Source organism: Leptodactylus fuscus, chromosome 4 (genome assembly GCF_031893055.1).
Source record: "Leptodactylus fuscus isolate aLepFus1 chromosome 4, aLepFus1.hap2, whole genome shotgun sequence".
NCBI lineage: Eukaryota > Metazoa > Chordata > Amphibia > Anura > Leptodactylidae > Leptodactylus > Leptodactylus fuscus.
Genome location: NC_134268.1, coordinates 219,117,738 through 219,130,438, shown reverse-complemented (window position 1 = coordinate 219,130,438; position 12,701 = coordinate 219,117,738). Strand labels below are relative to the sequence as shown.

Sequence of the window (12,701 nt, the reverse complement as noted above, 5' to 3'; positions counted from 1 at the left end):
AGTAATTATATTCTTGTACATAGGAGTAGTATTATAGTAGTTATATTTTTGTACATAGGAGTAGTATTATAGTAGTTATATTCTTGTACATAGGAGGTAGTATTATAGTAGTTATATTCTTGTACATAGGAGTAGTATTATAGTAGTTATATTCTTGTACATAGGAGGTAGTATTATAGTAGTTATATTCTTGTACATAGGAGTAGTATTATAGTAGTTATATTCTTGTACATAGGAGCAGTATTATAGTAGCTATATTCTTGTACATAGGAGCAGTATTATAGTAGTTATATTCTTGTACATAGGAGGTAGTATTATAGTAGTTATATTCTTGTACATAGGAGTAGTATTATAGTAGTTATATTCTTGTACATAGGAGCAGTATTATAGTAGCTATATTCTTGTACATAGGAGCAGTATTATAGTAGTTATATTCTTGTACATAGGAGGTAGTATTATAGTAGTTATATTCTTGTACATAGGAGTAGTATTATAGTAGTTATATTCTTGTACATAGGAGCAGTATTATAGTAGTTATATTTTTGTACATAGGAGCAGTATTATAGTAGTTATATTCTTGTACATAGGAGCAGTATTATAGTAGTTATATTCTTGTACATAGGAGTAGTATTATAGTAGTTATATTCTTGTATATAGGAGTAGTATTATAGTAGTTATATTCTTGTACATAGGAGGTAGTATTATAGTAGTTATATTCTTGTACATAGGAGTAGTATTATAGTAGTTATATTCTTGTATATAGGAGCAGTATTATAGTAGTTATATTCTTGTACATAGGAGTAGTATTATAGTAGTTATATTCTTGTACATAGGAGTAGTATTATAGTAGTTATATTCTTGTACATAGGAGTAGTATTATAGTAGTTATATTCTTGTATATAGGAGTAGTATTATAGTAGTTATATTCTTGTATATAGGAGCAGTATTATAGTAGTTATATTCTTGTACATAGGAGCAGTATTATAGTAGTTATATTCTTGTACATAGGAGTAGTATTATAGTAGTTATATTCTTGTACATAGGAGGTAGTATTATAGTAGTTATATTCTTGTACATAGGAGGTAGTATTATAGTAGTTATATTCTTGTACATAGGAGGTAGTATTATAGTAGTTATATTCTTGTACATAGGAGCAGTATTATAGTAGTTATATTCTGGTATATTGGGCAGTATTATAGTAGTTTATGGCTTACACACAGTCTGTTGGATGATTATTAATAACTTTCTTCTATCAGTACATCTCTGAACACGTCGCCCCTATAGATCCTGTATATGACATAGATATATATAGGACGAGGTTCTTACCCAGCATGCTCCCAGCTATGAGAATGTCAAACAGTGTATCGGCATAGCGGCGATAGTCCAATCGCGATCCGGTGGTGTCTAGAAATTTGGCTACTGCTTCCAAGTCGCTCCCTGCTTCATTGAGTCCCTGGATGATGGTGTCCCGGAAAACTGTAGGTTCAAATTTCTCTTTTTCATCTGTGAAGTGAAACATGGACAGAGAAGGGTTTGGGGATCACCAGATAGAGATCTATGAGAGGGAGGAACAATATAGGGGACTACAAGGGGTTTGTCTGTAGTCATGGAGACACATGGGCCTGTATGTATAAAATGGCTAAATCACAGAAAACGGAGGAAAAAACAAGAAAGCTTTAAAAACCTCAGAGCAGATCATCAATATCAGGCTGGTGACATCTGACAACCGGCACTGACGCCTATTAGATTTTGAAGGGATGTTGTGTTGAGAACAAGCGCTGCAGCCTAATAACTGCTTATTAGAGCCCCCTCGCCCCACATGAGCCGTCCATCCCCCTCCTCCAAATTCAATTTGTCTTTTAATCCTGCAGACCTCACTTGGCGCACTACAATCAGATCCATCTACAGGATACGGCGGCGGAATTTTTTATCATTATTTTAATTAGTTTTGTGACAATTTCATACAAATAAAATATCATCTAAATGCTAATAACATCGGGGCCGGCGATCAGAAAAGCCAAAAATTATTTCAAAGTAAACCTTAAAAAACCTTAGAGAAAAAAAAAATAAGACGCCCCCCTCCCACCACCACCTTCCATCTGCAGAGCACAGCAGGAGCCGGAACGCTCGCAGCGATGGTAGGAAGATGAAAGCGACGGCCAAATAAATATATAAATGTGAAAAGGATAAAGGACGAGACAAGAGACGCAGGAAAGGAGAAGGTGGCCAAGCTCAGCAATTATAGGATCGATGGGGGCCGCTGTGTACTCTATGGAAATGCAACAAGGTTGTAAGAGGGCGCAATCTATAGAGGACCTGAATCTAGACTAGAGGATGCTCATACGTCTGGCTCTGTCTGTAGGGGGAGAGATATAATAGGTGTCCACCAATACAGACCCCTGATCAGACCCCTAAACTAATACAGACCCCAGACCAGACCCCTAAACTAATACAGACCCCAGACCAGACCCCTAAACTAATACAGACCTCAGACCAGACCTCTAAACTAATTCAGACCCCAGACCAGACCTCTAAACTAATACAGACCCCAGACCAGACCCCTAAACTAATACAGACCTCAGACCAGACCCCTAAACTAATACAGACCCCAGACCAGACCGCTAAACTAATACAGACCCCAGACCCCTAAACTAATACAGACCCCAGACCAGACCTCTAATCTAATACAGACCCCAGACCAGACCCCTAAACTAATACAGACCTCAGACCAGACCCCTAAACTAATACAGACCCCAGACCAGACCCCTAAACTAATACAGACCCCAGACCGGACCCCTAAACTAATAAAGACCCCAGACCAGACTCCTAAACTAATACAGACCCCAGACCCCTAAACTAATACAGACCCCAGACCAGACCCCTAAACTAATACAGACCTCAGACCAGACCTCTAATCTAATACAGACCCCAGACCAGACCCCTAAACTAATACAGACCCCAGACCAGACCTCTAAACTAATACAGACCCCAGACCAGACCCCTAAACTAATACAGACCCCAGACCAGAGCCCTAAGCTAATACAGACCCCAGACCAGACCCCTAAACTAATACAGACCCCAGACCAGACCTCTAAACTAATTCAGACCCCAGACCAGACCTCTAAACTAATACAGACCCCAGACCAGACCCCTAAACTAATACAGACCTCAGACCAGACCCCTAAACTAATACAGACCCCAGACCAGACCGCTAAACTAATACAGACCCCAGACCCCTAAACTAATACAGACCCCAGACCAGACCTCTAATCTAATACAGACCCCAGACCAGACCCCTAAACTAATACAGACCTCAGACCAGACCCCTAAACTAATACAGACCCCAGACCAGACCCCTAAACTAATACAGACCCCAGACCGGACCCCTAAACTAATAAAGACCCCAGACCAGACTCCTAAACTAATACAGACCCCAGACCCCTAAACTAATACAGACCCCAGACCAGACCCCTAAACTAATACAGACCTCAGACCAGACCTCTAATCTAATACAGACCCCAGACCAGACCCCTAAACTAATACAGACCCCAGACCAGACCTCTAAACTAATACAGACCCCAGACCAGACCCCTAAACTAATACAGACCCCAGACCAGAGCCCTAAGCTAATACAGACCCCAGACCAGACCCCTAAACTAATACAGACCCCAGACCAGAGCCCTAAGCTAATACAGACCCCAGACCAGACCCCTAAACTAATACAGACCCCAGAGCAGACCCCTAAACTAATACAGACCCCAGACCAGACCCCTAAACTAATACAGACCCCAGACCAGACCCCTAAACTAATACAGACCCCAGACCGGACCCCTAAACTAATACAGACCCCAGACCAGAGCCCTAAGCTAATACAGACCCCAGATCAGACCCCTAAACTAATACAGACCCCAGACCAGACCCCTAAACTAATACAGACCCCAGACCAGACCCCTAAACTAATACAGACCCCAGACCAGACCCCTAAACTAATACAGACCCCAGACCAGACCCCTAAACTAATACAGATCCCAGACCAGACCCCTAAACTAATACAGACCCCAGACCAGGACTTTATATAAAAATAAAGACCCCCAGACCCTAAATAAAGTGGGCTGCTCATATAGAGTGACTCTGCATTCAGGCTAATAAGAGGAGTCCTGACCTATGACATCTGGACAGGGATTTCCCTCCCATATCTGCCACCACACTCTATAAAGTGAATGCTGCATTTTTCGGGAGCCTTCATACAGAGTTTACGCCCATATCACATTGAAAGCAATAGGTAAAAAAGCCTCCTATTGATTTCAATGGTTGCGCATGTATGCCGGCATAAAAATCAATGGGATCCGTTTTAACGCCACTCACTCTGAACGAGTTTACGTTCAGAATGAGCGGAGCGTAAACTCCGTGTAAAGGCTCTCTTACAATTTTTCCCAGAGAAATCCAGAAGAATAAGGATTTGGAGCCGATTCCTCAAGCACTTCATGACATTTTGATGTTCTCTCTACTAGGCGATTCGGTTCCTCTCTTTCCCCATACATAGTAAGAAGAAATCTCAGCTGTTTGGTGTCACCACTAGAGGGAGCTGTGACAATCGCCGAACTAATAATAGGGACACACAGCGCCTGACTATAGGGACACTATTATACTGTTGGACTTTTAGGAATTAAAAAAAAGTTGTCACAGAAAAATTAAAACATTAGTAATTTCGATACAAATATAGAAAATATTAGAATATATTTGCATGTCGGGCCACTTACCCCTCTTTCTGGTTTTAAACCGCTGGCCTGTTAGCACTGGCTTCTGGTGCTTATTCATAAAATTTCTGTAAATACAGCAAAAAAAAAAAAAAAAAAAAAAAAAAAAGCAAAATAAATTTTATTTTAATAAAATATTAGAAACTTACAATAAAGCCGTAATGTTCATACAATACACATACACTCACCGGCCACTTTATTAGGTACACCTGTCCAACTGCTCGTTAACACTTAATTTCTAATCAGCCAATCACATGGCGGCAACTCAGTGCATTTAGGCATGTAGACATGGTCAAGACAATCTCCTGCAGTTCAAACCGAGCATCAGTATGGGGAAGAAAGGTGATTTGAGTGCCTTTGAACGTGGCATGGTTGTTGGTGCCAGAAGGGCTGGTCTGAGTATTTCAGAAACTGCTGATCTACTGGGATTTTCACGCACAACCATCTCTAGGGTTTACAGAGAATGGTCCGAAAAAGAAAAAACATCCAGTGAGCGGCAGTTCTGTGGGCGGAAATGCGTTGTTGATGCCAGAGGTCAGAGGAGAATGGCCAGACTGGTTCGAGCTGATAGAAAGGCAACAGTGACTCAAATAGCCACCCGTTACAACCAAGGTAGCCAGAAGAGCATCTCTGAACGCCGCACAGTACGTCCAACTTTGAGGCTACAGATGGGCTACAGCAGCAGAAGACCACACCGGGTGCCACTCCTTTCAGCTAAGAACAGGAAACTGAGGCTACAATTTGCACAAGCTCATCGAAATTGGACAATTGAAGATTGGAAAACGTTGCCTGGTCTGATGAGTCTCGATTTCTGCTGCGACATTCGGATGGTAGGGTCAGAATTTGGCGTCAACAACATGAAAGCATGGATCCATCCTGCCTTGTATCAACGGTTCAGGCTGGTGGTGGTGGTGTCATGGTGTGGGGAATATTTTCTTGGCACTCTTTGGGCCCCTTGGTACCAATTGAGCATTGTTGCAACGCCAAAGCCTACCTGAGTATTGTTGCTGACCATGTCCATCCCTTTATGACCACAATGTACCCAACATCTGATGGCTACTTTCAGCAGGATAATGCAATGCCATGTCATAAAGCTGGAATCATCTCAGACTGGTTTCTTGAACATGACAATGAGTTCACTGTACTCCAATGGCCTCCACAGTCACCAGATCTCAATCCAATAGAGGAGCATCTTTGGGATGTGGTGGAACGGGAGATTCGCATCATGGATGTGCAGCCGACAAATCTGCAGCAACTGTGTGATGCCATCATGTCAATATGGACCAAAATCTCTGAGGAATGCTTCCAGCACCTTGTTGTATCTATGTCACGAAGAATTGAGGCAGTTCTGAAGGCAAAAGGGGGTCCAACCCGTTACTAGCATGGTGTACCTAATAAAGTGGCCGGTGAGTGTATAACATAACACACATACATATAGTAATATGGGTTTTGGATCCTAAACATCAGAGAGATCAATTCAGTGCATTAACCAGCAGAGGGTGACAAAGAGCGCAGAAGGAGAAGGCTCCTCCCACAGCATGAGACCTGAGCTCTGACTTGAGACATGAAGGGAGTAAAATTCAAAACAAACAAACAAAAAATTTGTTAAAACTTTTACCAGGTCACTTTGGGATGATTTTTAGACCAGTAAAGTCCATATCAATAGTAACTGGAAGTGCCCTTTAAATGCAGCGGTCAATTAAAGGGGGTCTCTAACCAGATCACAGCATGTCAACCCAGCCTGCGGATAGATCGGTTAGGGTCCCCTAAATCATACAGTGTTGTCCCCTTGTGAATCGCTGCCTTCGTTGCTGAGATATCGCCGTTTTTGTTCTATGCAAATGAGCTCTTTGGGGTAACATGGGGGCCGCCATTGCTCTACAGAGCTCATTTGCATAGACTAAAAGTAGCAATATCTCAGGAACTGGGGCCGCGATTTACAAGGGGACAACGCCATTTGATTCAGGTGAAGCTAACCTATCTATCTGTGGGGCTGGGTTGGTATGTTGGGGTCTGACGGACTCCCCTTAAAGGGGTTTTCCAGGATTCCAAAAACATGGCTGCTTTCTTTCAGAAACATGGACGCATGGTGTGTCTAGTATTGCATCTCTCAGAACCCATGAAATGAACGGCTCTAAGATTCCATATAACACGCTACCTGTTGGCTGGTGTGACACTGTTTTTGGAAGAAAGGGTCAAGATTTGGCAATTTGGATTTCTTGAGTTTAGCACCACTAGGGGGCGCACAGTTCTCCGTTAGATTGGGCCAAAGAGATCCTGCGGCCCACTTTACATCTTTCTTATGGCGCTCTTCCTTCTCTCATAGATCAGAAGAGGGAACAAATTGCAACAAAATTTCAGAATGCCGGACTTAGAATTCTGCTTTGGCGGTGACTGGAGGAGAAGACACAATGTGATTCAAATCGAGTGAAGCAACGCTGCGCCAGTGTAGGTTTTGCTTTAACTATGGCAGGCGCGACAATTTGCTACTTATCACCTCCGCCCGGCAGAGCTTTATTCGTTTCGCGCTTTGTATTCACAGTCATTTGTGTCGAGCTGTCGGTAATCCAAGGACAAGACTATGAGAACGTTAATGAAGAGCGCGGCGAGCTCGCCTCACACTTTAATTCGGGAAGATTACCGCTGGGACAGATAACACCATGTTCAGCCCATTAACCTTGTGTGATGTGACTTGTAGATCTTGTATGGAGGAGACGCCGCCATGAAGGAGATCCGCGATCTGAAGGGCTCACATCTACTGTATACGGACTTGTAAGAGGTTAGACCTCGGCCAGTCCTAGACATCTGATAAAGTAATTGAAGAGGCCGATAGAAGAACCGTGTCCCCTGACTATACCGCGCACCCCTAACTCTGCACTATAGCCACCTGGTGCATCAATACAATGACAAAGGAGCCTGCAATTCTTATACACAGTACTATAAAGCAAACTAGCCAGGAGACACCTACTAAAACAGCCGGAAAATCCTGACCTGGGGTCTGTATTAGTTTAGGGGTCTGGTCTGGTGTCTGTATTAGTTTAGGGGTCTGCTCTGGGGTCTGTATTAGTTTAGGGGTCTGGTCTGGGATCTGTATTAGTTTAGGGGTCTGGTCTGGGGTCTGTATTAGTTTAGGGGTCTGGTCTGGGGTCTGTATTAGTTTAGGGGTCTGGTCTGGGGTCTGTATTAGTTTAGGGGTCTGGTCTGGGGTCTGTATTAGTTTAGGGGTCTGGTCTGGGGTCTGTATTAGTTTAGGGGTCTGGTCTGGGGTCTGTATTAGTTTAGGGGTCTGGTCTGGGGTCTGTATTAGTTTAGAGGTCTGCTCTGGGGTCTGTATTAGTTTAGGGGTCTGGTCTGGGGTCTGTATTAGTTTAGGGGTCTGGTCTGGGGTCTGTATTAGTTTAGGGGTCTGCTCTGGGGTCTGTATTAGTTTAGGGGTCTGGTCTGGGGTCTGTATTAGTTTAGGGGTCTGGTCTGGGGTCTGTATTAGTTTAGGGGTCTGGGGTCTGTATTAGTTTAGGGGTCTGGTCTGGGGTCTGTATTAGTTTAGGGGTCTGGTCTGGGGTCTGTATTAGTTTAGGGGTCTGGTCTGGGGTCTGTATTAGTATAGGAGGTCTGGTCTGGGGTCTGTATTAGTTTACGGGTCTGGTCTGGGGTCTGTATTAGTTTACGGGTCTGGTCTGGGGTCTGTATTAGTTTAGGGGTCTGGTCTGGGGTCTGTATTAGTTTAGGGGTCTGGTCTGGGGTCTGTATTAGTTTAGGGGTCTGGTCTGGGGTCTGTATTAGTTTACGGGTCTGGTCTGGGGTCTGTATTAGTTTACGGGTCTGGTCTGGGGTCTGTATTAGTTTACGGGTCTGGTCTGGGGTCTGTATTAGTTTACGGGTCTGGTCTGGGGTCTGTATTAGTTTAGGGGTCTGGTCTGGGGTCTGTATTAGTTTAGGGGTCTGGTCTGGGGTCTGTATTAGTTTAGGGGTCTGGTCTGGGGTCTGTATTAGTTTAGGGGTCTGGTCTGGGGTCTGTATTAGTTTAGGGGTCTGGTCTGGGGTCTGTATTAGTTTAGGGGTCTGGTCTGGGGTCTGTATTAGTTTAGGGGTCTGGTCTGGGGTCTGTATTAGTTTAGGAGTCTGGTCTGGGGTCTGTATTAGTTTAGGGGTCTGGTCTGGGGTCTGTATTAGTTTAGGGGTCTGGTCTGGGGTCTGTATTAGTTTATGGGTCTGGTCTGGGGTCTGTATTAGTTTATGGGTCTGGTCTGGGGTCTGTATTAGTTTATGGGTCTGGTCTGGGGTCTGTATTAGTTTAGGGGTCTGGTCTGGGGTCTGTATTAGTTTAGGGGTCTGGTCTGGGGTCTGTATTAGTTTAGGGGTCTGGTCTGGGGTCTGTATTAGTTTAGGGGTCTGGTCTGGGGTCTGTATTAGTTTATGGGTCTGGTCTGGGGTCTGTATTAGTTTATGGGTCTGGTCTGGGGTCTGTATTAGTTTAGGGGTCTGGTCTGGGGTCTGTATTAGTTTAGGGGTCTGTATTAGTTTACGGGTCTGGTCTGGGGTCTGTATTAGTTTACGGGTCTGGTCTGGGGTCTGTATTAGTTTAGGGGTCTGGTCTGGGGTCTGTATTAGTTTAGGGCTCTGGTCTGGGGTCTGTATTAGTTTAGGGCTCTGGGGTCTGTATTAGTTTAGGGGTCTGGTCTGGGGTCTGTATTAGTTTAGGGGTCTGTATTAGTTTAGGGGTCTGGTCTGGGGTCTCTATTAGTTTAGGGGTCTGGTCTGGGGTCTGTATTAGTTTAGGGGTCTGGTCTGGGGTCTCTATTAGTTTAGGGGTCTGGTCTGGGGTCTGTATTAGTTTAGGGGTCTGGTCTGGGGTCTGTATTAGTTTAGGGGTCTGGTCTGGGGTCTGTATTAGTTTAGGGGTCTGGTCTGGGGTCTGTATTAGTTTAGGGGTCTGGTCTGGGGTCTGTATTAGTTTAGGGGTCTGGTCTGGGGTCTGTATTAGTTTAGGGGTCTGGTCTGGGGTCTGTATTAGTTTAGGGGTCTGGTCTGGGGTCTGTATTAGTTTAGGGGTCTGCTCTGGGGTCTGTATTAGTTTAGGGGTCTGCTCTGGGGATAGCAGATAGTAAAATGCACCACACCTCCCAAAATGAGAATTCAACATGGACAGAGTTCACACAGATCACCTGATTCTAAGTCTAGATCACCAGAACTAGGAGGAACAACAATCTTTAAGTGTTAAAAATGTAAAAGTCTATAAAATGTCAGGGATGACATATCTGCAGAAGTCTGTGCACCCCTAAATGTTACATATATCCTGACAGTAGATAGCATGATGACTACAGTTATATTGATGTATGTGCAGCTTCATGCAACTTTGTAACAAATACATAATAATAATAATAATAATAAATATACATTTGCACCTAAATTTCACACCCAAGTCGAGGGTTACACACAAAAACAACGTAGAAGTAATAGACCCCGGTGTGAGCAGATTACAAGCACCACAAGTGTCTACACCAACAGCTTGTTCTTTCCAAAACACTGAAACAGAAGCCATGGAATACTTGGCCGTCACCCATAAATGTGCTATATATACTGCACACCGCTAACAGCTATTATGCTGCCAAAACATACACACAGGACATACCATGTATACAGATACAACTTAAAGGGGTGTTCCAGATCCTATTGTTAACCCCTGCTTAAACAACAAACACTGTACACTCACCTCTCCTCTCCGGCAGGGGAACAGGAGACGGTCTCCGTTTGGGTCTTTGGCTGTATTACGCTCATGCAGGCTGAACAGAGAGGCAAGTATACAGGGTTTGTTAATATGAGCCTCTGCAGGGGTTAAATAGGAGCTGGAACCTCCCTTTACTCATAAATACACACAGCACCTCCATGCAACTTTGCTGGAAACAAGAATAACAAGGAGAAATCAAAGAAAAATTCTAATTGGAGAATAAAATGCAATTCGAGCAAACAAAGCAGGTCTAAAATAATATCGGAACGGAAGGGAACATTGCAACATCTTGGTTGTTTATGTATCGCCCTGCCCCCCCTTTGTGTATTTGGTAACTGCTCCTTTTTTGGAGCTCGTTTTGTATACAATGAAGCGGTGCTGAGCTGCAATTCCACATCCTACCTGTAGGCAGGTGTGGCGCCGTTCTCTGAGTAAAGCAGCAGTGTTTTTCCAGTCCTGAACAGCCCCTTTAAATAAATATATATTTGGGTAGATGCTGCTGTTATTTTCATTCCTTTTTCTATAAGAAATTAACAAAATTCCAGATGTTCGGGGTGTAATCCAAGCCCGGGCCGAGCAGGTGGCAGGATGTTCATGTCGTGTCAGGTCCGTCTCCTGCCGTAACATTATTTTAAGCGAGCGGCATCTGCACGCGGCTATATTTAGCTGACATGTCCGTGTCCTCTAATCTGCTCTGGAGTATCAGGGTCAGGCTGTGCGAGGTGCCGATAACTGCAAGGAAAGGAAGGCTTAAGGGGCAGCTCCATCCCAAATGCACAATACTCCCCTATTACCCTACTGGTTGTCCTTACATTGCCTGCGTTGGGGTTTTGAAAGAGAAGCAGTCATTTAGGGGTTAATCTACGTTATCATTCACATAGCACCAAGTCCCGGGGCGACCATGACACCTTTAGTAGCCTGTACCATGATGGTGTGGATTTGTCCCCAGGCACAAGGACCCCCAGGAAGATTCCCCTAACTCACGAGATACCCTACGCTGGCACAGAGGACAGAAAATCCACCGCTCGGCGCTAATTCCCCACCGCACGGTCCCCATAGTGTCCTGTAAACTAGAACATGCTGAGAAAACGGACTGACAACCAAACTGGTTACAAAACAAGGGCTCCCATGGGTTGTCAGTTACCCAGATCCCTGCTCTCTGGCCATATTACATATTACTATATCATTTGCCATTGAGGGCTCTAGAGAAGCAGAGTGACAACCCCTGCAATGACAATAATGCAACATCCAGCTGTAATAAATAGATATCTGTATTTTTTTTGGGAGGGGGATTTCTACAAGGTGGTTTTGGATTTACATAAAGCAGTTGTAGAACTCATCAGTGCAGTGCGCGGTTCTGTCGCTCTCGGCGCCCCTTCACCCCCTCTCAGGTTCCCAAACACTCTCATGGACCTGCAGGCTCATCTGGATATTTTAAGAACCGTTTCCAAGAAGAAATTCTTTTGCACAGACTGGAATCTGCCACTTTGTACATGACGGCCCCTGTGGCCATTATACTGGAGAGGTACGACGCGGTATATACCGGGAAAAGCAATACCCTGCATGACAAACATCGTGTCTGCAGGTCATCACACCCACTGCCAGGACTAGTAGGGAGAAGGGGGGCACTGCCAGGACTAGTACGGAGAAGGGGGGCACTGCCAGGACTAGTACGGAGAAGGGGGGCACTGCCAGGACTAGTAGGGAGAAGGAGGGCACTGCCAGGACTAGTAGGGAGAAGGGGGGCACTGCCAGGACTAGTAGGGAGAAGGAGGGCACTGCCAGGACTAGTAGGGAGAAGGGGGGCACTGCCAGGACTAGTACGGAGAAGGGGGGCACTGCTAGGACTAGTAGGGAGAAGGGGGGCACTGCCAGGAGTAGAGGAGAGAAGGAGGGCACTGCCATGACTAGTAGGGAGAAGGGGGGCACTGCCAGGAGTAGAGGAGAGAAGGAGGGCACTGCCAGGACTAGTAGGGAGAAGGAGGGCACTGCCAGGAGTAGAGGAGAGAAGGAGGGCACTGCCAGGACTAGTACGGAGAAGGGGGGCACTGCCAGGACTAGTAGGGAGAAGGGGGGCACTGCCAGGAGTAGAGGAGAGAAGGAGGGCACTGCCAGGAGTAGTAGGGAGAAGGAGGGCACTGCCAGGACTAGTAGGGAGAAGGAGGGCACTGCCAGGACTAGTAGGGAGAAGGAGGGCACTGCCAGGACTAGTAGGG

General features: G+C 45.1%; 1 protein-coding gene across 3 annotated transcripts in view; it reads right to left on the bottom strand.

Annotated features, from left to right (window-relative positions):
- BZW2 (basic leucine zipper and W2 domains 2) overlaps positions 1 to 12,701 on the bottom strand; it is a 59,016-nt gene that overhangs the window by 23,285 nt on the left and 23,030 nt on the right. The window contains exons 1-3 of one of the 3 annotated variants that reach the window (XM_075271816.1): positions 10,888 to 11,077; positions 4,761 to 4,825; positions 1,327 to 1,503 (exon numbers count right to left, since the gene is read on the bottom strand). In XM_075271816.1, the coding sequence (XP_075127917.1) occupies positions 1,327 to 1,503; positions 4,761 to 4,825; positions 10,888 to 10,997 (352 nt within the window). In that variant the 5' untranslated portion in view covers positions 10,998 to 11,077. Of the gene's footprint in view, positions 1 to 1,326; positions 1,504 to 4,760; positions 4,826 to 10,470; positions 10,562 to 10,887; positions 11,078 to 12,701 lie in introns of those variants that run through there. The other 2 variants (XM_075271818.1, XM_075271819.1) reach the window with 2 other exon arrangements.